Source organism: Lindgomyces ingoldianus (genome assembly GCF_010093535.1).
Source record: "Lindgomyces ingoldianus strain ATCC 200398 unplaced genomic scaffold BDR25scaffold_6, whole genome shotgun sequence".
NCBI classification, from domain to species: Eukaryota; Fungi; Ascomycota; class Dothideomycetes; order Pleosporales; family Lindgomycetaceae; genus Lindgomyces; species Lindgomyces ingoldianus.
The window spans coordinates 1,344,682-1,370,456 of record NW_022985167.1 but is presented as its reverse complement, the minus strand read 5'-3'; the positions used below and the strand labels follow the sequence as shown (position 1 = coordinate 1,370,456).

Here is a 25,775-nt window from a genome sequence, read left to right as displayed (position 1 = left end):
CGCCGACATGTACTCTCGGCAGAGCAATCAATATCCCGTCCCAGCTCCACTCCCGCCGAAGACTGAGGCCGCTCCACCATCACAACCCGCAAACCCAAATTCAAACCACAACATGATTTCTCTACCACCTGCCCAGGTCCAGCAGTCCTATGCCTCCGACAACCACCTCAAGCCATTTGTTGGCCGTAAAGGAGATAGGATATATCGGTAGGTACGCTTCTCGTTCTTGAAAATTTTCGACTAACGCACCACAGTCTCTCGGTGGAACAGCAGCCCATTCGTGCCCGCATGTGCGGATTCGGTGATAAGGTAAGACTCGCCCGCACCTCCCGTCCACTCGGCGCCAGCTGAGACATGCCGACACGTACAGGACCGACGCCCAATTACTCCTCCGCCTTGCATCAAGCTACTCGTGTGCGACGCTTCTTCGGGGAAGGAGATAGAATTCACTGAAGTCGACAGCACTTTTTTTGTTTTGACCGTAGATCTCTGGGACGCCGATGGAACCCGCGAAGTCAACTTGGTGCGGCATTCGAGCGGCGCGCCGACGGTATCCATCTCCAGCAGTACTACGACTTCTTACCCGCCACCTGTAGAGCGTCCACCAATGTACATGGCACCGACCATGATGGCGTATGATGCTTACGGAAGGCCAATGGCAGCACCGCCGCAGCATCAACCAAATCCCTACTCAGCTCCTCCAGTACCTCCTACGTACTATGGCCAGACACCAATGACGCCCAACACGCCCAATTATCCATATTCGCAGGCGCCAACCTACAGTGCCGTTCAGATGCCCATGGTCCCCCCTCCACCAAATCCGGCCACGGGCATGTTCACCAGGAACCTAATTGGCAGTTTGACGGTAAATGCTTTCCGGCTCACCGATACCGAGAACAAAGTCGGCTTCTGGTTCGTTCTTCAGGATCTCTCTGTCAGGACAGAAGGTCTGTTCCGGTATGTAACTCCCTATTTATCGTGCTGCAATCCTTGGCTAATTCTGTGCAGATTGAAAATGAACTTCGTAGACGTCGGATCTGGCCAAGGAAACAACACACTCAACACGGGTCGAGCCCCTGTTCTCGCAACATGCTTCTCAGACCAATTCCAGGTCTACTCAGCCAAGAAATTCCCGGGAGTCATCGAATCCACGCCTCTATCCAAGGCCTTCGCCAGCCAGGGTATCAAGATCCCGATACGTAAAGATGGGCCTAAGACTCTGAGTAACCAGGCCGAATATGATGCTGATGATTGATGCGTATAGAAGAATGGTCTTACAAATCCCGACGAATACGGGTTGATATGCAAAAAGTTAGAGAAGAGGCAGTAGCTGAAGCGATGGAAACAGAAGCATATCCGGAAGAAGGACTAGGAGATACTTCATCAAACGACCAAACCCTAGTTGGAAACGGGTTTCTGGGATCCCTTTAGACGCACCGTAACGCAAGTGGGAAAGTGTTGGATAAGACTATTTCTGCTTGCTTTGATATTGATATGCTAGAGGCGTAAAAAGAGTAAGGCAAACGGGGTTCTGCCTGTATGCGCATTATCTCTATTCTTTTCCCGAGCTGCCTTTTGTTTCCTTGCTCCTTTCCTATGTCTGCTTGAATACTCCTGGCCCGGAGGCAGGCGTTGTGTGTTTGTATGGGTTTTAGGGTGTTTAAAAATTCCCCGGCGGTTATCTCTGATGCGAGGAATTTCAAAGAGTGCCCCTATCTTCAATGTGACAGATTCTAGCTGTGCTGTGCCGTGCCTTTTTTATTTTATTTTTAGCTAGGTTAGGGCAGGCAGTTAAAGATAGGTTACCCCTTGGGTCAACAAAGCGTTTGACTGAACGAATAGCGAGGTTTAGAAAGAGGGATTGTAGCTCCATGTCTCTTGAACAATCAACTATGAGATGCTTGCTATACGCTTCGATCGTGTATTCGCGTTGGCTTATCAACTTTCTGTCAAACCTATGTCTCTGAAAATACTGGCAAAGACCTTGCATGCTAGCGATTTTCTCTAGAAAATCCCGCAAGTGAGATGTTACTACTGTCCATACTCTCTACCCCGTTCCTGCAGACTCTCCGCTATCCCACATTATCATCCCCTCAAGATTCAATCTCATGTCAACTCACCCCAAACCCGACACCAACCTCCCCAACCCCCTCTGTCCGCTCCTCGAAGCATACCCCTACCCCTCACTAACCCCAATCCACGCAAGCCCTGTTGCACCGCCACACTTCCCCAAACTCTCTTCTTTATGCGCTAAACCTAAAATAGACTAATTCTACGCACAGTCCCCAATGGAAAACCCTTAGGGCGCCATGCCCAAATTCCAAGGTTTCCAAAGCGCATAGGCGCATGACTCGGGTTCTAGACCACCATGGAACTGGAGAACCAGTGGGAGAGTGTGTAACGGGACGGGGACGGGATGGAATGGGGGTAGAATGAAAGGAGAAAGGAATGGAAGAGAGAGAAAGTGCAAGAAAGAGAGCTGTTACTGAACAGAGAGTCAAAAGGTCGTTGGCAAAGATGCTGCTACAATGAACCGGTTCTCGTTGAAATTGCCACCTCTTACTCACCCCGCCCCCAAAAAAAAAATTTATCACGCTTAATTCAATGCCGTGTGTAACGCTGGCCGCTGCCGAGTCGTCATAAGAGCTATGGACAGATGAAACGCACCCTCGGACACGGGAGGCGGAGACATACTACCTACCACAATGGAACTGACTAGACATGGGTAAGCAAAACACGTACGTAGTATCGGTTGACCACTGGGTGGCGAATTTCAAAAGGTCCAACCTACGTCACTACCAAGCTCCATCATTCGGACGATTAATTTATGATAGGCCTACCACATGGAAACCTTACGTACTTGCTATCTTTACAAGCGAGAGGTTGATAGACAGGAGGGTCGGGCTTTCCGTGTAGATGTAAATCAGTCGTCATGGACATGATGATCAACTGATTCAGACGTAACCTGTTGCCCCATCATGATTGGGCGCGGAATTAGAGAATTTGACAAAATAATAACACAATATTAAACAACGAGGACGCTCCTCGTAAGGTAGGTAGATAGTTGTATCACATAGCCAAGAGGCGTAGAAGTGCAATCTCTGCCTAGGAAGTGGAGCAAAAACGATGCTTTACATATTGTACAAAATATTTCCAACCGCACCACCAAATTGCATGCTTATGACACTTGGCGTTCGAAAAGTATCTGCCACTACCACTGCCAGAGGGAGAAAGAGGGAACGAAATGTTAGAGTAGCCAACCACCCAATGTCAACTATCCAATGCCCAACACCTATCTTTTCTCTCCTCTCTGCACTCCTAGTCCAAAAAATTCGTTACTTCATCGAATCCCATACAATATGCATCTCAACCGATGGATGTTCAGAACGTAAGATCTTGTTTGTACTGTACCCGGTGGTTCCTGGCCAGTAGATGCATGCACGCGCGCTTCATTGAACGTTGAGTGGAATAACTTCTTCCCATATTATGGTATGGGGAGCCGGTACTGACGACATGGAATGAGATAAAAGAGAGTCGTACAAAATGCATGAAAAATGGTTGACTTTAACTCCACTACCATAAACGACATCAATAAGTGTGTATCAGTCTGAGCCTAGCAAGATGGATCCATACTTAAAGACGGGCAAACAGACATACATCGTGTGGTGTAATGTTCTATGGTTTAGAACGGCCGCATCTGGGGCGGAGCACCGATCTGCTGCGGCGGAGGCATCATTGGCGCACCAGCACCAGCCGCACTTGACGGCCCCAAACGATGAAACATATGGATCAAGCGCTCTCCAACGTTAGTTTCGAGCTCGGTGCCATCCCTCGCAATCTTGACTTCTCGGTTGGCGTTCCAAGGATTGCGGAGCCCGCGCGTGCGGTAAAACGGAAGCCGGTTTGTAGATATCCACTTGACCTGGAACGGCTTGCCCCAGGTCTGCGTCTCCGGCGAGGTGCCGCCTTCGGCTTGGGGCACTTCTTTCTCGTGGTCGCCATCTTCGGCTTCATTGTCGGTTAATTGTGCCTCCCAGAAGATTGTCCCTCGTGCGGAATCATCGATGACGCGGCCCTTAGGTGCGAACTCCGTGGCAGGGGTGGGAATGGATTTCGGGACGTCCGTGGCATCTATGATGTTCTCGGGTTTGGGGGGGGAGCTTATTATATGTTTTGCGTCTTCAAGGATCGGGGACTCCATTCTTGCGTAGCCAAAATATTCGCCAGACTTGTTAGCGGAGAAGATGAGATAGACGTTCTCGGCGGTCTATGTTTGTTAGTATGCAGATATTCGTGTGGTAATATTTATATCGACTTACCTGATATGCCTTGTTCAACACGTTTTCATTGTGCGACTGAGTCGCCCAAATGCCATTCTTAACACTAAGCTCAAGATCCTGTAACGTAAGACTCTTAACGATGAAGTATTTCTCAGTGGCTGTAGAAGCTTCTCTGCTAATTTCGTCATTCTGGTGAGGGGCGGGCTCTGTAGCTTCTCCTTGGGCTTCTTCAACTTCAACAACTTGAGGCGACTTGGGAGGAGAGGTATTCCCTGGCTGATTCCCTACCATCGCTGAAGGTCCTGTAGGCACGCCAGAGGTAGGAGCGGAGCTGCGCCGAAGCCGACACACCAACCGAACTCCATGGAACCTTGAATCGTGAAATCTATGCATAGCTGCTGTGCAAGAATCCTCGGTACGATAGTTGACAAATGCGCAGTTGCTCTTGGAGATGAGGAAGAGACTCTCGATGTCTTTTGTTGCGTCGCGCGAAAAATGGTCCTTCAGGTCAACAACAGTTGTCCCCGGAGGAAGATTCCCAACCCAGAGCGCGTGTCCGGACTGTTTGGGTTTTCGGGGCGGCCCGCGAGGTATCGAACTGGAGGGTACTGGCTTGATAATTCCTGTTCATAGTTGTCAGTCAAGCTATTTCAGCGTTTTTTTTTTTTTTCTTCAAGGCTGTACCAACGCTTACCTTGCGTATTCAGCCCACCCAGTATTGCACCGAGTTGCCCATTGTCTGCTTGAAGTCCCCCAGTCATGCGATTTGTTCCGAAGTAACCGCATTCATGCTGAGACGGATCCAAATTCTGTCCCATTGGAGGCACTTGGCTGGATGGTAGACTTAGTCTTCGTCCAAACATCGCTTGTGACTGCCCCCCCTGGGCTGGGAACCCTTGAGGGAATTGTCCTTGTGGGCCATACGATGTAGGATAGTAGAGGTATGGGGACGGTGGGTGGAAGTTTTGGTATGGGGTTTGTATTGGGTTCGAGGAACCTAACCGCTGTTGGTTTCCATGAAAGGGCGCGTAGGTCGCATGCTGTGGTGCTTGCGCAGGAACAAAGTTCTGTTGGAATTGACTCTGACCAAATCCAGGGCCATAAGAAGAGTGTACTAGAACAGAACCAGAACCGTGATTAGGCATCTGAGTATTCTGTTGGAGTTGGTAAACAAGCGTGGAACTTGAGGCGCCAGAAAGGGATCGCGGGATCTGTTGGTGAGTCTGAGGATTGTCATGAACGGATTCCATCGAAGGATAGCCTGGAAGCCCGCTCATCATCGAGCCCATGTTTAAGGGAGATGTGTCTTGGTTTTGCATTAGATACTGTGGGTTTCCTAGGTGCGCAGGGGAACGAAGGTCGGGGGGGACTTGGCCCTGTGTAATTGAGCTGAGCTGTGAGTAGAAAGGCGCATTGTCACTCGGGGACCTGAGGGTTGGCGCAGAGGCGCTGGTGAGGTATTGGTGCTCATCGTGCGCAAGACTAGCTGCCGTGGTATCCAAAGGCAGGGAAACGGATCCAGAAGGTAAGTCGCCCATTTGATCCTCATAAACGACAGGAAGAGCGATCCACTGCTGTACCCAAACGAATGCCATGTCAGTCCATATTTGAAGGTGGAATGTGAACGACAGTGCACAAAAGTTTCAAGCAAATTTGAGGAAATCGCAATTGAACGCAAAACGTACCTGGTCCTATATCAGAATCGGTGTTAAACCGAGTGGCGAGCCGGAGTGTATGAGTACCGAAATGAGTAGGCTGTGAAAAATAATCGTCCTGGAGAGTATGCCAATAAGACGTTGGAGACGGTGAGAAGAATCAAAGTAAAAAAGAAGCGTGGAAGGATCGAGCCCGCTTCGAGCGGAACGAAGGAGATGATTAAAGATACGTGGCCAGTCAGGCGGCAGAAGAGGGCTCTTGACGCCTTATGGGGCTTGACAGCACAACGGCAACGATGATAAGAAGGGGAAAGCGCGTGTGCGGGTTGGTCTTAAGAGGCTGGAGAGGCGAGAGGGGCTCAAGATGCGTTCTGTGCGAGTCCCAGCATCAAACAGGAATGCCGCACGAGTATTTTAGAAGATATCTGCCTTAATTGCCTCTGACTTGAGCGGTCTCTGGCGTCGTGAGTGGTCTAGGAGATATGCAGATGTGGTCCTCGAGGATGGCCGTGGCGCAGTTGGCTCCGAGACCGATGCTTCGGAGGCGAATTGATCTCCAAGACAGAGAGCAGGGTTGGAACTGGAAGCTGATTTTTGAAACGAAGTCGGCGGGTGAAGTAGAAAGTGTTAGCATGGAGCGCTCGGTCAAGTGTGGCGAGTAAATCCTGTTTCTAGACTGCCATGGACCGGAGGCGCTGATTTTCGACAAACTATGCAAAGTTTAGCAGACCTCCTTCAACCTAGTTTTGCTATGTTGAAGTGCTAAAATTAATGTTTAGCAGTGGGAAAATATAACTTCAGGGAAGGGTAGGGTGATACTGAGGTCAAGCAATTGAGATTTCTAGCAAGCTTATGAACCTCGAGAAGCCGGCTTGGGTGCTAAAGGTAGGATACGAGCGCAAGAACTCCGGAGCTTTTTCACGCCTCCGGGCATTTTTCTCCAGGTTAGCCAAAAGCCTGAAGTAATCCTAAGAAAGACTACCCCGAACAACTGTCCAATGCTATTCATGATGGACCAATCAGGGAGCAAGCAGCGGGAGACGACGAAGGCACCAGTGCGTCAGCGCTCTGTCGACTTGGTATCACTTCAAAGAACAGGAATGGCATGCCGCGTGGCCCAAGGAATCGTTGCTTAGCAGGAACAAAGCTTGCTGGCGGCGAGCGTTGGCATCAAAGGGCATTCGAAATAATCAGGCAAAAGAACAGCGCAGGGGCTGCGTTGACTCAGAGGGGAAAGGGTGAAGGCATGGGACGAGCAGCGGTGCGTTTTGGAACCACTCAAAGTGACCCAACGCCACAACTGGGGATGGAGTGGTCAGCCAGAGGCGCCGCCTTGACTAGCCATCCGTTCAGTTTCCAGCTGGTCTGCCAATTGAGAATGAGTGAAGCGGGCGCGGGCATTTGCCACGCTCGGCCTGACCGCCTGGGATGACATGTGGACAACAGTATGGTTGGCCTGGCCGGGATCGACATCTCTTTCTGACCGCGCAACATCGTAGCGGACGCGACACCTGGATTGGCTTGGTGGTGAAGAAAAAGTGAGAAACGCTTCTACAAATGTCGAAGTAGGCGGCTCGTTCGTGCTGCCGTATGATGAAATTGCTCAAGTCGCCGGTTTTTTGAGATGACGAGCAAGTGGGGAGCATAGTAGGATTTGTCCATGCGCCACCATGGGAAATTTTGATGGGAGACTGGCTTTTCCCGGTGCCAGGGGTTGTTTTCCCATGAGCTAAAACAAGCTTCCCACCAGGTGCTCCACATATGTCATCGAGTGGCGTAGTGTCGCTAGCGGCCGTCAGGAGTTCCAGGGTCCAGCCAGAAACCTTCCTCCCGAGGTGCCGAACACCACCCTGTGCCATCCATCCTTCGGGAAATGTTAAAATGTTCCGGCGGGACAGTTTGAGTGAGTGTTTGCCATTTGCCAGAAGTAGACTGTCGTGGAGGCACAGCCACCACTCGCGCTTGTACACAAGGGTCGGATTTGCGCACCTCACATGACACGCCGTCTCGCCATTAACTTTGCCACATGATACTCTGCCATCTCATAAACGGACTGCTGGCGTCGCCCGGGTCTAGGCCGTATGGTCCGTGCAGGAAATGGCTTAGAAATGTTGTTTTTCTATCTAAATTGCGTACAAAAAGCCATCCAATCGTCATTTATCACTTGGTATACCCGCCGCACGCCTAGATAACTGCCTAGCAGTAGTCTCTTATAGAAGTAATATACTTTTTTAAAGCCGCTAACCTGAATCTTTTCCCCCTCCTCCTTGAGGTATTATTTTACCTCATCATCAGTCTTTAAAAAGCGCTTGCTTAGCCACTACTTCAGCAGCCGCCAAGCGTTTTTTATTTATTGGGCTGAGGTCTGGTGAGTTAGCTGGCCATAACGCCTTATTAATTCCTAGAGGTTGGAAGGCAGCCGTACTAGTCTTTGGGCAGTGTACAGTAGAGTTGTCTTCTATGCAGAAAAATTCCTTTCAGTATTTAAGGCGTTATGGTCACTCTGGTAAGCTTGGTACATCACTCTTAAAGAATATTAACGGCTCTTTAATTTTAAGTGAGATAATAGTCTATACTAAACAGCTGCTAAAACCCCTTGACTTTTGGGACAAGGCAATTAAGGAGAAAGCGCTCCTTGGGTCTGAGAGTAACCCCACAGCTCACCCGGGCCTGTGTGAGCTGACATCTCATCGCTGTAACCAATTCTAGTCGACTGCTCTTTTGTCCACCAAAGGTGCTCGGATGCCTGCTATAACTGCGAGGCTTTCGTGCTGCTTAGCGAGGAGAGGCTTACGCGTTGCCCTCCAACAGTGGTAGAGCTTCTTTTCTTCCAAGGCCTGAATAAGTGTTCAATAGCAGATGTTGATCCCTAACTCATAGGCAATCCCCTCTCTAGCTTGCCGAAGTTATTCAGCATTCTTAGTAGCATAGCGAACAAGGCAGTGTAGAAGTGACTTGTCTGGAAAGAGTCCTTGGTGGAATCCCTAGCTTCTGGGCGACTCCTCTCTGTATCTATCTAATTTCAGTCAGTGCGTGAATACCGACGCGCTTCTTGTAGGTAAGCTGACAATTTAGTGTTTTGGGTGTGGGCGATAATCGTGCTGGAAAAATTACATAAAATACATATTGGCGTCCCCATTATAAATCTACGTTTTGTTTCTAGTAGCTTCATGCAGTTTCTATGGACGGGCCTTGAGAATGGCGAAGGTAGCGGTCCGCTCATCAGAGGCCTTGTACTGTACAATAGACCGACGCAATGATCAGACGATACACACGGCTGCAGTTTCAGCCCACATCAATGCCGGCATAGATCCCCTGGAGATCTTGCAAATCCCGCCAGGTCGTGTTGCAGGCCTATGCGCGTGCTCGTAGATCTAAGGACCAAATATAGCATTGCATGCTATCAAGATATATCGTAGTAGAGCATCCGGCAATAAATCGACTCCAAAGCTATGATGATCCGCCATGTATCACTACCACGGGACAAACTTGCCTCATGTACTCTCTGAAATGCCCTCATTCCCGGTTTCATGTAGCTGGCCTCCCTATGATTGTTAAAATGCGGTGTCGATCCTCCAACTGCCATAAACCCCTGGATCTTAGCTCGTCATAACCGGCAGGAAGCACGGTGTAGTCATAACAGCCGGTAATACTGTATTGAGACGATATTTTGTGCTATCTGTAGCCTCTCGCGATTACATAGTTGAAGGATGCAAAAGCTCAAGGATATATGCGGGATCTAGGAACCAATGAACCCTATCAATCGTAAAGCAGGCTAGAGCGCACAATTACCAACTGCTTGCATCAATGCTTCAGTAACGTACTAGTTCCTGCATGCAGAAATCAAAGACCCTAGGTGTCTGTAGCGTGTATTCAGATTTTACGGCAAGTGCCGTTTCCGCGAGCTGCGTGCTCTGAGATGAAGTCGTCGATGTATGCGAAGTAGCCTGGCTCTGCGACTGTGTCGTTGTGACTTCCTTGTGGAAGCTCTTTCCAGATCTTTGTTTCGGATCGGCAAACCCTGTAAAGTTGCGCCATGTGTGATGGTCTAGCATCATAGTCAGCTATTCAGGTCTGAAACACCAGGGCATCCGTTTGGCAATACCACAGAGCTCTCGTCGCTGGTTGAGGTGCGATTGCTTATGCCGTGAATGGAAATCTTTCTTTCCAAGGGCCAGGTCGCGGCAAATACCAAGGAATCTCACCTTACCGGGTAAAGATGGAAATCAAACTTACGGGACTATCTCATCTTGAAGACCACTGAGGAACAGAATTGGAATGCCAGTTATCTGAGGGAGCGTCTCTTCACTTGGCCACACCTGATGGCAGAGTGGCGCAAGATATTTAGCAGGTGGAAAAGCACTGAATGGATTTAGTTCAACGGTATACACATTTCAGAGTATTTCTTACCTAGGTATCAGCTTTCGGATAGACGTGAACGTATTCTCTAGTATCATTCCCGTAATGTCGCCTTGCGTCTGGTTTCTTGCAACTAATGCGATGCTCACAGCTCCTCCCAAACTTTGCCCGTAGAGCACAATTCGGGTTCCGCGGAGTTCAGATCTCTGTCTTATATAATCCAGCCCAGTCTGAGCATCGATCATAAGTCCCTTCTCATTAGGCGTCCCAGACGACAAGCCATAGCCTCGATACTGCAACATCAAAACATTGCACCCAAGGTCGTTCTCGAGAATCCTCGCAATAGGAAGCCGGTAGCCAATGTTACCTGCATTTCCATGGAACATGAGAATGGTTACGTTGCGAGCATGCTGTTTGTTCGCTCGAAGATAGAAGGCACTGAGGGATTCACCGTCGGGGGTCGGAATCATGAGCTCCTCAAAGTCCGTAATGCCAAATTGCGATGGACGCGGGACGTTCGTGCGTGCATCTGGAGGTATGTTCCTGGGATATATAATCTCGCTGGCATAGGTTAACAAGTCATATAGAGGGTGGACGCTGTGGGGTTCTTAAAAGGAGTCCTTACTTCTGCTTGAAGTAGAGGACCCCGCTGAGCAATGCTGCAATTCCAGACGACGCGATCAGGGGCACCCGAAGGTAAGACATGAACGAGTCGAGTGTGGAACTCATCCTGCGCTGATTTGAGGGGGCCACCTCTAAAAGTCCGCTGAGCGGACGACAGCTTGACTCGAGGGGGTTCAATCGAGCGGTAAAGAGAGAGGAAGACCTCGAAACAGCAGTAGGTGACTGTCGTTGAGTGACGTTCGAGTAAACTCGAGGCCTGGGCGGTCTTAGCGCCACCAATTGACGAAGCCCAGCGGTGCTTGGGACAGCTGTAGCATGAAGGCAAGAATGCGAAGACAGAGACTCAATCTGCCAGATCCGCCCATATGCTCGTCGCTTCATGGAATACGTGCATGATGCGATGATGTTCACGTTTCACCAAGTGGCGTTAAGCTTCAAGGGTTCAACGTTAGTACGAACTGTCACGTGCACCATCTCTGCCAAGAGATTAGGTGTGCGCTAACCGGAAATAGCGAGAAGCTCTACGCGCAACTCACCGCAGCCTGAACTCCATCAACAACGCACCTCTCCAAGCACCTCTCCAGCCACACTACCGCTACTGCCTCACCCCCAAACGTCCTCCCTCTCACGTTCGTTTCTCGACCGCCCACCAAGCTCATTATGACGTCCACCGGCATGCTGGGAGAAGGTAACTACGCATCACAAGGCCTTTGGGAGCTCCAAGCTCACTCTCTGCAGATGGCATTCACATCGATATGAACCACCTGAAGAAGGGAGAAGTCAAGTATGGAACCTGCCTCATTTCCTATCCTACAAAGCTAACGGACTTCAATAGCCTCGGAACCTCAATGTTTGTCTCTAGGCCTTCCCTGCGCCCAGCGTAGCCGTCTAACGTATCGCTTAGCATGGCAATCAACTTCAAAGACGGCGTGATATTAGGCGCAGACAGCAGAACAACAACGGGTGCGTACATAGCGAATCGGGTGACGGACAAACTTACCCAAGTCCACGACACCATCTGGTGTTGTCGATCCGGTTCGGCGGCAGACACGCAAGCTGTTGCAGACATTGTCCATTACCACCTTGGCATGTACGGCATCACGAACGATGAGCCTCCAACCACACAGACGGCGGCAGCCATCTTCCAGGAACTCTGCTATGATAACAAGGACCAGCTCTCGTGAGTCTAGGGGATCGGCTGTTTTGATTCCACATTAATATCTGGCCAGGGCAGGCATGATCATCGCCGGGTATGACCACCGACACGGCGGCCAAGTGTACTCGATTCCCCTTGGCGGTTCTCTCCACAAGCAGGCGTACGCAATCGGTGGGTCCGGGTCTACGTACATCTATGGATACTGCGACGCAAACTGGCAGGAGGGCATGACGGAGCAGGAGGGCATCAAATTCGTCAAGGGAGCGCTGCAGGAGGCAATCAAGTGGGATGGTAGCTCTGGCGGTGTCATTCGGATGGTGGTGCTCACGGCTCGGGGGGCGCAGCGACATCTGTACCTCCCCGACCAGAACTACAGAGGTCCCGGCCAGCAGTAGAGATTAGCGGTGGCGACGAGAAGACGGTGTATAATATAGAGAGCCTCCCATGTGCTGAGCACCAATTGGCATTGGCACCTGCCTCAGCATGCGATGACGACGATGGGCACAATGACATAGCCTTGGTCAAGCTCTTGTCCCACGCTCGGTGCAAGAGCTTAACGCGGTGCATCCTCAAGGGACTTTTTCGACAAAACACAGGCAGCCAAGTGGAAGCGTGGCCGCTGAGCAGCCAATCGGCACGGGACGTGGGGCATCTGCTCGGGGCTTGCTTCTCACCACTCAGATGTTCACATGAGAGGCACAATCCCCCTCCATGCCCACGCATTTGCTGCAACCCCCAAAAGTGAAGCTGCGGCAAAAACCCCCGTATTAACACCCTGCAGAGCGCATAGCCGCGGCGCGAGGCTCGATGACTTCGGGCAGCGAGTAGCATCCGGAGAGGTGACTTGTCAAGGCGAACGATCGGCAGGGTTCATTGGCCGACTGAGTGACGCCAGCCCTCACCTAAGTTCTCCCACTCCCCACGGACCAAGCAACCTGGAACATCTCTCGTCACCTCAACATCGCTCCATCTGCTCACCGCACACCGCAACCGCACCCCGCTGTCTCGGTGCTGTCCCGCTCTGCCGTCCAATTCGCTTTGGTCACGGCAAGTAGCCCTCGAGCGCTGGTAAGCCATTTGCCAGGGTGCGTTCCTAATCCGGTTGTGGCCGTGTTTCTTATCGCGGAGTCCCAAAGCCTTCACGCCAGCGCGCATTCAACACCTCCTCCGGGGCCTGTCTCCTGAACCGCATTGTACATCACTCTCTTCTCCTGCTCCCCCGCGCTGCAAGTCCCGCCGTCGCTCATTCACCCTCTCTCTGCTGCCCACAGCCCGCCGCGGCTGGGTGCACGCATGCTACCTGTCTGTGCCTACACCCCCTGCGTCTCGACCAGCGACCTTTCATGCAACTCGCCTGCCTCTCCAGCTGATACTCTGAGCACCTGCAGACTCGAGACCTCGCTCACTATTGCGGAATGGGATCGATCGTGTTGAGCGACGTCGGTGGCCACCACTTTCATAACACCATGTTCGGCGGTGGCAGCAGCCATCAACAAACCCAGGAATCGCCCGCAACCCATCATCCCCCCGTGCGACCCTCGTCCCAGGTCAATACCAATCCGCCGCTGCGGATCATCCCGCCCGCGGACGTGCCCATGGCTGATTCGGGGGCCCTGCCAGCAACTTCGACCCCGGGGCATCGAACACAACACCACAACACGTCGGCGCTGAGTCCCCACGGCTCAAACGCTGAGCAGCCGGCGCAGCCACCTCCTAGTCCGCGCTTCCGCCCGCATTCGCAGCAGCACACGCCCGTCCAAGCCACCGCGAACACGACCGCGTTTGCAACTCCCCACCCCGTTCCATCCTCCTCCACCACCACCTCCTCCGCCCAGCAATCGCCGGTAGCCTCTCTACGCTCGCCATTGGACTCCGCAACAACGTCACCGCGACGCATAAAAGTGAAGAGCCTGTCACATATACTAAGTTTTGCGACCGACGAGACTAGCCCATTCTCCCAAACCAGATCTCTTTCAAGACGCACGAGGCGAGATCCTAGCGATGTCGGGCCGCAGTATGAGATTAGCGAAATGCCCGTTTCGGATATCATCGAAATGGTGGCGGGGCTGTTGACTAAGATCACTACCACAAATGACCACCAGCACGAGCATCTCCACCGCCAGATCCCGCCCCCGGAGGGAACCACCGGGCTCAGCCAGCAAACCACCAGCGTCCTGGCATTTCACGGGAAGAATGTGCCCAGCATATCAATCCTGAGCTATCTCAGCCGTATTCACAAATACTGCCCCACCACTTACGAGGTCTTCCTCAGCCTGCTAGTCTACTTTGACCGGATGACAGAACGCGTAAATGCAGGGCCCATGCAGAGTTTGCGACAAGCAAACCAACAGTCCCTAGACCGAGCTAATGCAGACCATGAGGGAAGCCGCCATAGCTCAATAGCATCGGCGAATATTCTTCCCCGAAACTCCCCGCAGGCCTCGAATTCAGTGCAAGCAGCAACCCCTCCACCGTCGGGGTCTCTGGGGAAACCTGCAGAGACCCCAGTCCGAGACCACCAACCACCCTCCCCGCCGCAGAATATTGACCCTCCCTTAGAGACTGACCCACACAGTCTATCACACTTCTTCGTAGTGGACAGCTTCAATATACATCGTCTTGTAATCGCTGGTGTCACTTGCGCCAGCAAGTTCTTTTCTGACGTTTTCTACACTAACTCACGCTATGCGAAGGTATGATATTCACCCACATCAAATCCACAATTTCTAATTTCATAGGTCGGCGGTCTACCCCTTGTCGAGCTTAATCACCTAGAACTCCAATTTCTGCTGCTAAATGATTTTCGCCTCGCCGTACCTTTAGAGGAGATGGAGGCATATGGGACCATGCTGGTTGAGTTTTATGCGCGGGAGGTGGCCCAGCAACATGCGCAGCAGAAGAACTATAGTGGGCATCCGGCTTAGGGCATCCGGAGCCTGTGGAATCGCCATGACCTTTTCAATAATTGGCGTTGCGTGCACGCAGCGGCGGGAAAATACCAAATGTCGACCGTGACACGACCCTAATAATGACGATTCGAGAGCGAGGGGAGCAACTCGAGACCCTAGTCCTCAGACTCGATTACTAGGCTCCCTCTGAACTACTGTATTGATTCTCGAAATGAATCAATACATCTTCGACTGATGGGCTTGGGAGCTGCGATGTCAACCTTTTTCTCAATATGAATTATTCTATAGATGCTTCCTCTGTTAGAGTGTGTGCGAGGGATAGAAATCTCTTCTTTGATCCTCGTCTTCCACTCTCTCAAACGTCTTTTTAGGCGCGGGCTATTTTACCCCAATTGAGAGACTTTTTCTTTCTTGGCGGATATCACGAGTGATGCGGATAGTACGGAGTAGGGTCCGTGGAATGCAGGCTGAGGATTCCCAAGTGGGCTCTCGGCTGGGGTTTTCAGTGGGGACTTAGATGGATGTGGGACTGTGTGGTAGCCTCTTTTTGGGCGCATGAAATGGGTCATGTTACGGCTTCAACTTTCTGCTGCTTTTGACTATCCTTCAACTTCTTCTCCTCGGGATCCTAGGGCGGAGTTTATAGAGGTGTAATGGCTGATAGGTTTGTAATGGGAACTTGATTTGGTTACTTGATGTTTTATCCTGCATGCGCTGCATTCTCCCCCTCGCGAAACGCTGCTTTTATATGCGAGCCAAAGAGATGTTAGACCCTGAGCACCCAAATTAATGGTGAGTAGGCCCAATGAAGCAAGGCGTCCAGGGTAGTTAACGTTACCCAATGTGGGCAGGGGCAGATCGATCTTACACATGACTCTCGCGCACTTGCATCCGCCTTAATTTCCGGGCCTCCCACATCTTCACTTTCCCTTCCTCCTCCTCCTCCTCCTCCTCCCCCCACCACAGTCTTTACCGATTCTAGCAACAATGGCTCCGTCCATAGCCAGCCTCATTCAATTCAGCATTCTAGGTCTCCTTGGATATATTCTTGCAGGGGCTCCCTTACTTTCCATTCTCTTGCCCTCATCCAGAAGTGCACACGAGGTTCAGGTCTTGAGCGGAGATAAATTGGAGAGCTTAGTTGTTCCAGAGAAGGGGCTCAAGTGCCCGGAGCATGGCTACGGTGTGCATATTTTTGAGCGGGAGCCATTGGTCGTGTACATTGAAGGATTTTTGAGTGGGGAGGAGGCAGAGCATGTTGTACGGATGAGGTAAGTGTCACGTGCTTCCATTCTGTTGTAATAGCCCCAACTAGTAGAATGCCTCTAGCTAGCAAGCTGAAAGCGAAATGCTAATATGATATGTGAGGTCATAGTGAATCCAAATTCACCCCCTCCACCGTCTGGACCTCCGGCATCGAACATCTCGATCCTTCCGTCCGACGCTCCGAAAAAGCGCAATTAGACCGCGATGTCGTGGTCAAATGCATCGAAGACCGCGCGCGCAAGTTCCAGGGCTGGCGGCCACACCTCTTCATCGAGAAGCTCTGGAGCCAGAGATACACCGAAAACGGACACTACCGCCATCACTATGACTGGAGTACGAGCACGAAGTCCTGTGGTAGAGTCAGTAGTTTTATGGTCTACCTAGAAGCGAATTGTACCGGCGGTGGGACGAATTTTCCCCGGTTAAGGAAGCCAGTGGAGAAGAGTTGGTGTCGGTTTATTGAGTGCGGAGAGGACGGGGGCGAAGTGGTGGGAATGGAGGCAGAGGAGGGGGTAACGTTTAAACCAATTAAAGGGAATGCGGTGTTTTGGGAGAATTTAAGGGCGGATGGGTCGGGGTATAAGGAGAGCTGGCATGCGGGGTTGCCAGTCAAGAGTGGGATTAAGATTGGCCTGAATATTTGGAGTTGGTATCAGGAGGGGTGGGCGCCAGAGGGGGAGTAGGGGAGTAATTTGGGCTGTGTACGATGAGGAGTCTGATAGGATAGTAATCTGGTGTTTGTCCTGCGAGTTGGAGGTTATAATATTTGTTTCTGGGGAAATTACCAGAACTCAAATGGCAATTCGTGTACTTAAAAGTAGGGCTGAAGATGATACCTGTACTACCAAGGCTACCGATCCGCGAAGAGTTCTTCTGTTGCTTCAGTTGGGTCAGGGAAAGTTCGGCCATATTCTCCGTATCTGGGGAAACACTGGAACTCAAATATCAATTCGTTTGCAGGAGTCGGAGATTACTTTCGTACAGAAGAAATTTCTCAAGCAAAATCCCAACATGCGAAGCTCTTGCATGCCACGATGGTGGAGGAGGGTTCAGGCGTTTTCCCAAAGCAGGCTTATGGCACTCTCTCTGGGTCCAATGGCAAGGCAAGAATGTGCCCTTGCTCCTTGCTCTTCATTGCCAAGTGTCAACGAGTCTTAAAGAAGCGAACAGCAGAGACTGGTCCAGATTCTACCAAACAGGCAGGAAACATGAATAAGGCCGGGGGTCCCGAGATATATCTTCAGCAGCCCCAGCACCCCTTATCTTGGTCGAGTGCTAGCTTCCTTCCATCTCCAAATATCCTCAGACTTGCGACTCCATAAGACTCCACAATCCCCCCGGACCCTTTATTTATTCTTTATTCTCTATTTTTTATATATCCGAGCTTATAATTCCCATAGCCGCAGGCTCCCAACAGGAGGCAATCCTACCTACAGTCTACCCATGTAAGGGTGCTAAATGTCTGTGTTACTTCTTGCTAATTGCTATCTTGGGAAAAATTCTGACGGAGGCTGGTGACTTCGAAGGGTCCTATGATGATATTGAAATTTTATAGCATGCAGATGGTCCACCAGCTCTCATTCTGGGAATGTTAGGCGATTTCGTGTATTCGAATTTCCTTGCTTCCATGCTAGACAGATCCACAGCCTTATACACCTTCACGCTCAGGGCAAGTGTGTAATGGTCTCCAAATACTCGGGTTATTTTACTAGCTAGAACATCGAGGGGCTTTTTACCAGAACTATATACATCCAATCAAACTCCTCTCGTAAATAGAGTTCTTCCCTCAACCTTCGTTGTTGGTTGGTTCTAGTGAAACCCCAGAAAGTGTACATCCAATCAGACACCGCCAATAGAAGAAGGTTCTCTTTAAACCATCAAATTTAGCTATGATAGAGGTCTAGAAAGCGGGATTTCAACCAAAATTTCCGGTGTGCAACCTTGAAAATTACCATTCGATCTCCAAGGTACAGTTCTGGTGGAATCCCCCAATAGCTAATTACATGGCCCCCACATCACTCTAAGTTCCACATTGAGCTTTTCGCCCACCTGCTCCCGCGACTAGAAGTCTTATAAACACATTATCCAAGGGCATTGACTTCTTTGCCAGGCTTCGAGTGGAAGGAGAAGATGACCCGGAATCTCCATCAATAAATACGGTTTCTTCGCGCTGATATCTATCTAACAAGCATTTTATCTCTTCGTACTCTATTCTTAGACACAGGTCCGGTTTTTTCCTCGATATGTAGGGCATCTGGCAATTTATCTCGAGAATATGGGATTTCATGAACCCATTCACTGCGGCCTCAACTTTTCTCTAGATTTACAAATGGAGAGCACTAATAGCAACTATCTCAGTGCTTGAGATCACTACGAATACCTTGAACTAGAGTTCCAGACTTTTTGGGGGTTGATGGATAGGCCGCCTTGCAGTTAACCCTTGCCTTAGAACATCACTAATGCCAGTTATGGCTGAGTTAGAGGATGTGGTGGAGGCTGAGGTCTTGACTCTTCCTTCAGCTTATAACCCTTTTTTCAAGTACGTTGATAGAATTCTCAAGGATCCGAATCGGACTCCAAAATTTTATAATAAGGCCATGGATCGCAGTCGACACATCCTGAGGCTCGTGGACCTCATTTTGTATTCCAGTAGGGAGAGTTTCAGTTTGTTCCCCAGGATTGTTTTGTACCATTGTTGAAATTAGGTGGAACTAGGTTAATGTCGTAACTGGGGTTACGGGAGGAGTTCTGGCGGTGAATAGGAGAAGAAGTTCGACAGGTGGTTTTAGGGAAACCCTAAAGGAACAGTCAGCGGGCATAAGTAAAGCCCTTCAGGGTCAATTACTTGGAACGGTTCAAATAGCACGGCCTTTAGCAGAGAGAACGGTTTGTTGTGACAGTAGCCTCGCTGACCTAGGAAGGAATAACTTCTAGGAAGCTCGATCTTAGGAAAAGGCTTAGTGCTAGAAATCATAGAAAGTTCCGGAGGTGGACGATTCGGCCTGCTAGAAAACACTAGAACTCGGGGGCGGACGTTCCTGTCAGGGTTGGATTCGGGTGGTTCTGGTGTTGTATGACCGATTTTTGGGTAGGTCAGGAAATTTCCAGGGCATAGAGTTCTGTGGACGGGTTAATTCCTAGTTCGGGATGTTAGTAGAGAATCTGCTGAAGGATTAGTTTCTGGGGTTTTCGATATTGTAGGATCTGCGCAGAGGCTAATGTCTGGGAACAGGCCTGATTGCGAGGATAGAGGACGGATAGAGTATTGTTGAAGGTAGGATTCATATACGCACCAGAGGGCCTTCAACACCAAATGTGGGCTGATTTTGGAGCTACAAAAAGAGTGCTAAAATGTCTTGGACTCGTATGGATGAGTCCATGCTCCTCTAATTCAAATTTAATAGACCGCATTAGAGGTCCCTAGGCTAGGCAAATAAACCAGGGAGATTCCTACATGCAAGATGATATAGTTAAATGTAAGGCATAAGGAGGAATGAGTGTGTTAAGAGATAAGAGCAGTACTGACATCTTTGCAAATAAGTATGTAGACAAAATAACTGTAGAGATTTACTGAAGGTATGACAGTACACTATCACATTTTACAATATGCTGTCCAGGAAATATGAGTACGTCTAAAGCTCCACTAGAATTAGTGGGTGGGGTTAGTATGATACGTTCTCCTATCCAGTTTCTTGATTCTCATGAGGAAGACAATGGTCAACGGTACAGAAGGATAAATGCCATAAGTGCTTACTAATAAGCTAGTCCTCACTTGTTTCTATCCACAGCGTTGAAGAACGGCGCAAATAGAGGTGAGAAGCTATGCCACCATTCCCCTTTGGTCTGGACGCTAGTCATAAAGCTCCAACCCACCATATCCTTCAGCTGCTTTGCTGTCCAATCTAGCAGATCATCTGGAATATTCGGCACAGTGTGCAACATGACCGCCATTTTTGACTTCGGAAAGTGTGTGTTGTTGGAGAGAGCTTTCAAGGCATTGAAATTCGGCGCGTCGAGGAAATTCATATACGTTTCCTCGTAGACAACGGTGACGTCGGCGATTTCGAGGTAGTTCCAATTAATGTTGGGGATGGTGCCAGGGTTATGGACTACATGTGATGAGCAACCAATGTCTTTCATCAAACTTCGCCCATTCCATTGGGATATCTGGAAAGGGGAGGGGCGGCGCCTACCGATAAATTTTTGGCCCAAACCACTACTAGCTTTAACCGCGTCCTTTGCTAGATTCAGATAGTCCCTATAGTGCCAGTCATACGTGCCCGGCACCTCATCAAAGAAAATCCCATCCATGGCTAGACTCGGATTATTCATAGTTTTCGTCCAGTTCGCATACGTATATATCTCTTGCACGACAGCATCAATCGGTTTGTTAGTGTAATTCGTGGCTACATATCCCAGAGTCCGGATATTAGGGTACTGCTTGAGCTTCGGTATTTCGGTGATGTAGGGCTGTTCAGCGATGCCATTTGCGCAAGGACCCGAGCAGGGGTTGATAATAGCGGTGATGTTGAGATTGGGGTGGGTTCTAGCTCTGTAAATGAAGTCTTTAGTGGGAGTTTGCAGGATAGGAGTGGGAAGGGGGGAGGGAGTAAATACGCCGAGTAGAGTGGATCCCATGCCCCGGCCCAGGGGTAGATGTAAAGGGGAAGAAGGATGGACATTATGGAACTGAGACTGGGGTTAAACAATCGCTCGAAGTATTAGAAAGGAGATAAAGACGTTCTATAACATAGACGGAAACCGTGAACCCCCACAGGATCTTCAAATAGCTCTAGTGTGTTCCCGGGAAATAGAAGCACCTCCATGTTGCATGCGCGTCACTTTACAGAACTCTAATAATGGAATCCCCGGCAATAAAGTATGTGGTCTGCTGCGATACATCTACAATGTTACAAATCTGTTCAAATTGTAACCGATTGCGCGGCAAAGTTGTATCGAAAAGGTTGCCAGCCACGCGAGTACTATATATTTGATTACCGAAACAAGGAAATAACAAGGGTGGGTAATATAGCGGGATTAGTGGACAGATATGGGTACCGGATTACTAGCGAAGGGATGGAGCACGGATCGCGGGGGAGAGTAGAAGGATATAAAAGTATTGAGAATACGATGAATGGCGCTGCTCGTGATCGTTAAGATTTTATCGCGGCCGTGAGGTGCGTGTTGATGAATTGACGAACTATGAAGTTGGAGATGGATATTGGTTAGTCTTATGGACTGGCACGTGCGCGCCGCTGAGCAAGTTCCTGACCCATGGAAAGGAAGAGCATGTAGAAACTAAAACTTCAATTGATCCGTCTCAAGAAATTTCATCATAGTGGATGACGATATCCTCTGCCTCTTTCACCTCTTTCTATGTCAATGTCTTCTTGCTCGCGATTCGGCTGCACCCTTTCTAATTCTACAGGCCTTAGAAAACAGTTTTACGCTTTCTCAGATTCTCTGCCTACAATTACCAATTGTAATCCTCCCCTAAATGCCCACATTATTCGAACAAACCGCATGGAGTATGGATCTCTGAGGGGACACTTCAATCTTCTCATCCGGTAACTTGAACTAGATTAATGACCGGAAATATGTTAAGCTGTTCTCAAGAGCTTCGTCCTGCTGCATTCAGTCGTCGGTTGAGCGAAACGAGTAATACGAGTAAACGCAATCAAGACTAACCTGCAGCTCCCTCTTGGCATATTTAGCGACTTTGCTCCAATCGTACCTGTAGCCCACCTCATATACATGATCCCTTTCAGTTGCATCCAGGTGATAGATAGAGAGAAGGCTAGTTAAGGAACCATGCTGCCATCCTAGGCTTTAGCAAATACGACGGCTATTAAACCGCCTATAGAATACACTGAAGCGAGTGCCCAGGAAGAAGAAGAGCCAAAAGTTGAGCCCTCAAACGACCTGGTGAAAAACTTGATTATAGAGAACAGTGACAATATCTCCACTGTAGAGACATTGGCGTTTTTGGCCGAGGCCATGGTTGAGGAGTCTGGCATCAAAACATTCACCTAGCTCAGTCGTAAGACGAGAAGAGCATTGGACCAACAGACAAAGCAAATACTCGAAAAACCCAAAATGTCGTTCATTGACGCTGGGAGTCAGAGAGAGAAGACGATGACGTCGATGAAGGCATACCATAATTGAAGTATGCAGAACAGATGTATTAAGATTAGCTAGTAGAGAGGAGCATTTATCAACAAATTACTCAAACCCATCCACCAAAATAATTACAACCAGGATTGTCATAAACATTTTGGAAGCAGGACGAACTTCTGGGGAAACTGTAGAGCATACCAGAGTCAAGTGCGAACTGCAATTCTCGGGAAACACCAGAAACCGCATATCTGAGTTAGGAGGTGCAAAATGTGGTTCGGATATTTCTGCGCATATCTGGGTCGACAAGTGTGCAACGTAGTTCTGGTGTTTTTGTGCTGAATAAGCGCTTCTGTGCTAAAATACTAGATATTAATAAAGTGTGGTCACGTCTAACAGGGTGCAAAAGTAAAATAGTTTAGGCTTCTCAAACCTCCTGTTGGATTTACGGTGCAAGTTAAGAGGACACTCTTACAATTCTTATTTTAGAATTTCTAGGGCATCCTAAATTTCTTTCACTTACAATCTAGACAGTGTCAACATAGATTAGGCAGTGTGTTGATAGGACATGGAGACGGCTTTGGGTGGACTAACAGAATAGAAGGCATCCCCATCTCCTCTTGCCCAGGAAGGATCAAAAGACAAAAGATCGAGAATAAGGTGCATAAATTAGCCCCTCAATGGGAGCACATGCTGTGCAAGGCAACTCTGCCTACACAATGGACATTCGGGCTTTTCCCTCGCCCAATCAGATATGCAAACCCAGCAGAACACATGTCCACACGTCGTGACACTCGGATCCTTCATCTCCTCCAGACATAGTGTGCACTTTCTATTCCCACCCCCAATCCACGCCATAGTTCCTTCGTCGCTCAATTCGTACCTTGGCTTATCTGCGGCTGGTGTATGTGTCCATTTCTGCAGTTCCGAATGGGAAGATGAAGGGGTTGCAGCCTCGAAAAGAAGCGCGTTGTTGGCGCTGTATGCATTGGGATCTAGCGAGACCTCGACGCCACCACCAACCATGGCCGTAGCGCCGGTTCCGGATCCAAGAGTGGCTGTAGTAACGGTATCCCTAGTCACGGTGTTTTGGATGTGGAGATATCCCTGGACGGCCATTTGCAAAACTAGCAATACGCCTAGTACTTCATACCCTACTCTTTGGTCGCTCTCGGGGACGTGCCGCGTAAAGATGTATCTCAGACTCCATATCCGTTTCGAAAGGTGATAATACGATCCGGCGAAATAAAACGTTGCTAGGGACAGCGCGTAAAGAGGCGAAGGCGATGTTAGGGTATCCAGATTTTGCAAAATGTACTTCTGAATGCGTACTCCTAGGGGCAGTGAAGGCGGTTTACTCCCACCATTACCAGACTGATGAGCCGGCGCCCGATGCTTTGCATATCGTCGCAAATTCGCTTCAAGCTTGGCCCTAATCCTCCTCCTAAATACCGGGAGCACACGCCCTAGCAGATATGGTCCTAGGATTGAGCTCAAAATATACCCTGCTCTTCTTCCCAAGGCAGGTAGTCTTCCATTTTCCCCTTCTACTTGTATTATATCGCAGTATTCCTCGCCGAGCGTCCGGTTTCCGATTAGGGTTGTGAGACCGAGGTACAGCAGTTCGCCAAAAACGCGTGTTTCGGATGTGTATGTGTGGGCAAAGCGCGCGCCGTAGACTTTGCGAAGGAGTGTAGAGAGTTGTTCTAGGAGATGGCCGGAGAAGTAGGCGTCTTTCTGATGCGAACGGATGATGTCAGGGGAGGTGGCGAAAGGGTAGGTATATGGTGGCGAGGAAGACATGTCGATGGGAAGGGTTAAGATATGGGAATTGGAAAGACTAGAATGGGGTGGTGAGCTTCAAGGGTGATGTTTATGCCAAGACATATGTACCTCGGCTTGTGAGTTACGCTTAGACCATCCGAGCTTCACTTTGAATTCGTCAAGCGCATAAATCCATCCAGAAACTCGACTGCAGAGTTGAATCAAATCAGGCATTGAATATCGAGTTAGGGAATTTCAGCGGTTCGGTATCGGCTTCGCCCTACGCCTCACCTAATGCTGTCGAGCCTAAGGCCCCTTTAAGATCTTATCCCGGTAGAAACACACAATCCAAACGACATACAAATAACCCGCCAAAAAAACCTCCGGCATTGTGAGCACTAATTCTTCCCAGCCTTTTCCTGCGACCATTCAAATAATTCATGACCGGCAAGCAGACATCTCACTCAGCTAAGATCCGTCATAACAAGTATTGAGCCGCAGTCCATGCCAGCCCTAGTACAACAGTGGCTGCTCCTCCTGTTGTCAGTAGGTCAGGAGGGATCCACCCACCCTTACCTGTTTCCGGTTTGGGTTTTGCGCAAGGTTCTTCAATCATTCGACGTCTATCATCACGGAGCTTTGCCGAGTGGGCTTCGTCAAAACTGACGTCACAGACAGCACGAGGGGAGGTAACCTCATAAAAAGGTTAGTGTAATATACAGGATTTAAGGTGGATACTTACCATAGGATCATAGTCTGCTTCATCCTTCGGATATGGAGGAAGAGGAGGCACTTTTTTGGACCCTCTAGCGCCTGCAAACGAAATGAGACTATCACAGCTTCTACGTATGTGGTTCAGAAACTTCACAAGGTTAGTATAATGCATGCAACTCCCTCTGTCTATTGCTGACCATAGTCTCGTCATCGACCCTTGCACTGGGATACGGTGGAAGGGCAATCTCTCCGCCTCCCAATACCACCAGCTGTTCTACGTTCGCTTCGATTCGCACCATCATATCCTCCAACCTCTTCACTCTTTCATTGACGTTTGATGTTATATCCAGGGTTAGTCGCCTTCACAATATTAGTGACCATTTCGCTCCCCCACTAGAGGAGAGCTCACCGGTATAAGATAGCTACCCGGTCATCCATCCATTTCATCTTGGTATATAATTTATCGATAGCCTCTTCGATCTCCCTCAGCTTCTTTCCAAACGCCGCACGGAATTTCTTTTTGAATATGTGGGGATCTTGTTCCTTGATTTTATTCCTCTCGATCCACACCTGGAACTTTTCGGCCTTAGAATGGATATCATTGAGCATCTTCGTAACTTTCTTCCTCTCGCTTTCGCTTGGCTCTATCGCTGCAAAGGCGGCAAGAATGTGACCAACATGTTCTTGACAAGTCAAGAGGCTGGCTTCAAGGCCGGTGTAGATCTCGGCGGCATTGCGGAAGCGCTCCATCGCAGCTTTGATAGCATAGTAGATCTCACGCAGGTCTCGGACGACCTTGAAGCCAGCAGCGAAGCCTATAGCAGCGGAAGGAATTTCGAATCCTAACATCTAGAGCGATTCTGATATTGGACAAGGTTGAATAAGTGACGTGAACCCGCGTCAGACAATCAAGAAGCTAGCTTGCGAGAGGAAG

At 49.5% G+C, this 25,775-nt stretch overlaps 9 protein-coding genes across 9 annotated transcripts; 4 read left to right on the top strand and 5 right to left on the bottom strand.

Annotated features, from left to right (window-relative positions):
- The first annotated feature begins 35 nt into the window (after positions 1–35).
- BDR25DRAFT_280392 (uncharacterized protein) lies at positions 36–1,694 on the top strand. The gene is made up of 4 exons (XM_033687807.1): positions 36–207; positions 255–309; positions 371–957; positions 1,009–1,694. The coding sequence occupies exons 1-4, from the start codon at positions 113–115 to the stop codon at positions 1,253–1,255; spliced, it is 984 nt and encodes a 327-aa protein (XP_033551657.1). The 5' UTR covers positions 36–112; the 3' UTR covers positions 1,256–1,694.
- A 1,778-nt stretch (positions 1,695–3,472) lies between these two features.
- Positions 3,473–5,875, bottom strand: BDR25DRAFT_280389 (uncharacterized protein; the record flags this gene model as incomplete). The annotated part of the gene is made up of 3 exons (XM_033687805.1): positions 3,473–4,267; positions 4,320–4,903; positions 4,993–5,875. The coding sequence occupies 3 exons, from the start codon at positions 5,873–5,875 to the stop codon at positions 3,683–3,685; spliced, it is 2,052 nt and encodes a 683-aa protein (XP_033551656.1). The 3' UTR covers positions 3,473–3,682.
- A 3,933-nt stretch (positions 5,876–9,808) lies between these two features.
- BDR25DRAFT_214780 (BEM46 family protein-like protein) lies at positions 9,809–11,023 on the bottom strand (the record flags this gene model as incomplete). Its single annotated transcript, XM_033684812.1, has 4 exons — positions 9,809–9,983; positions 10,172–10,297; positions 10,346–10,855; positions 10,920–11,023. The coding sequence occupies 4 exons, from the start codon at positions 11,021–11,023 to the stop codon at positions 9,809–9,811; spliced, it is 915 nt and encodes a 304-aa protein (XP_033551655.1).
- A 444-nt stretch (positions 11,024–11,467) lies between these two features.
- On the top strand, positions 11,468–12,666 carry BDR25DRAFT_255279 (proteasome-domain-containing protein). The gene is made up of 5 exons (XM_033686346.1): positions 11,468–11,606; positions 11,657–11,702; positions 11,754–11,768; positions 11,823–12,098; positions 12,148–12,666. Exons 1-5 carry the CDS (start codon positions 11,579–11,581, stop codon positions 12,467–12,469), a joined length of 687 nt encoding a protein of 228 aa, XP_033551654.1. The 5' UTR covers positions 11,468–11,578; the 3' UTR covers positions 12,470–12,666.
- An 874-nt stretch (positions 12,667–13,540) lies between these two features.
- Positions 13,541–14,998, top strand: BDR25DRAFT_311233 (cyclin-domain-containing protein; the record flags this gene model as incomplete). The annotated part of the gene is made up of 2 exons (XM_033691221.1): positions 13,541–14,767; positions 14,813–14,998. 2 exons carry the CDS (start codon positions 13,541–13,543, stop codon positions 14,996–14,998), a joined length of 1,413 nt encoding a protein of 470 aa, XP_033551653.1.
- Positions 14,999–15,923: 925 nt separating this feature from the next.
- BDR25DRAFT_301443 (uncharacterized protein) lies at positions 15,924–17,005 on the top strand. Its single transcript, XM_033689575.1, has 2 exons — positions 15,924–16,254; positions 16,359–17,005. The coding sequence occupies exons 1-2, from the start codon at positions 15,971–15,973 to the stop codon at positions 16,930–16,932; spliced, it is 858 nt and encodes a 285-aa protein (XP_033551652.1). The 5' UTR covers positions 15,924–15,970; the 3' UTR covers positions 16,933–17,005.
- Positions 17,006–20,017: 3,012 nt separating this feature from the next.
- BDR25DRAFT_384201 (uncharacterized protein) lies at positions 20,018–20,931 on the bottom strand (the record flags this gene model as incomplete). Its single annotated transcript, XM_033697857.1, has 3 exons — positions 20,018–20,358; positions 20,443–20,801; positions 20,867–20,931. 3 exons carry the CDS (start codon positions 20,929–20,931, stop codon positions 20,018–20,020), a joined length of 765 nt encoding a protein of 254 aa, XP_033551651.1.
- Positions 20,932–22,954: 2,023 nt separating this feature from the next.
- BDR25DRAFT_301442 (uncharacterized protein) lies at positions 22,955–24,179 on the bottom strand. Its single transcript, XM_033689574.1, has one exon. The coding sequence runs from the start codon at positions 24,164–24,166 to the stop codon at positions 23,033–23,035; it is 1,134 nt and encodes a 377-aa protein (XP_033551650.1). The 5' UTR covers positions 24,167–24,179; the 3' UTR covers positions 22,955–23,032.
- A 772-nt stretch (positions 24,180–24,951) lies between these two features.
- Positions 24,952–25,664, bottom strand: BDR25DRAFT_112237 (uncharacterized protein). Its single transcript, XM_033683595.1, has 3 exons — positions 25,251–25,664; positions 25,049–25,201; positions 24,952–24,998 (listed from the first exon to the last, which is right to left on the bottom strand). Exons 1-3 carry the CDS (start codon positions 25,589–25,591, stop codon positions 24,992–24,994), a joined length of 501 nt encoding a protein of 166 aa, XP_033551649.1. The 5' UTR covers positions 25,592–25,664; the 3' UTR covers positions 24,952–24,991.
- Between the last annotated feature and the right edge of the window lie 111 nt (positions 25,665–25,775).

Excerpts from the sequence above, each read along its gene's own strand:
- BDR25DRAFT_280392 (XM_033687807.1), top strand. The coding sequence starts at position 113 with ATGATTTCTCTACCACCTGCCCAGGTCCAGCAGTCCTATGCCTCCGAC. Across the intron at positions 208-254 it reads AAAGGAGATAGGATATATCG|TCTCTCGGTGGAACAGCAGC; the intron begins GTAGGTACGCTT and ends AACGCACCACAG. Across the intron at positions 958-1,008 it reads AGGACAGAAGGTCTGTTCCG|ATTGAAAATGAACTTCGTAG; the intron begins GTATGTAACTCC and ends AATTCTGTGCAG.
- BDR25DRAFT_255279 (XM_033686346.1), top strand. The coding sequence starts at position 11,579 with ATGACGTCCACCGGCATGCTGGGAGAAG. Across the intron at positions 11,607-11,656 it reads CACCGGCATGCTGGGAGAAG|ATGGCATTCACATCGATATG; the intron begins GTAACTACGCAT and ends CACTCTCTGCAG. Across the intron at positions 12,099-12,147 it reads GATAACAAGGACCAGCTCTC|GGCAGGCATGATCATCGCCG; the intron begins GTGAGTCTAGGG and ends ATATCTGGCCAG.
- BDR25DRAFT_301443 (XM_033689575.1), top strand. The coding sequence starts at position 15,971 with ATGGCTCCGTCCATAGCCAGCCTCATTCAATTCAGCATTCTAGGTCTC. Across the intron at positions 16,255-16,358 it reads GAGCATGTTGTACGGATGAG|TGAATCCAAATTCACCCCCT; the intron begins GTAAGTGTCACG and ends GTGAGGTCATAG.
- BDR25DRAFT_301442 (XM_033689574.1), bottom strand. The coding sequence starts at position 24,166 with ATGTCTTCCTCGCCACCATATACCTACCCTTTCGCCACCTCCCCTGAC.
- BDR25DRAFT_112237 (XM_033683595.1), bottom strand. The coding sequence starts at position 25,591 with ATGGAGCGCTTCCGCAATGCCGCCGAGATCTACACCGGCCTTGAAGCC. Across the intron at positions 25,202-25,250 it reads CGGGTAGCTATCTTATACCG|GCGACTAACCCTGGATATAA; the intron begins GTGAGCTCTCCT and ends AATATTGTGAAG.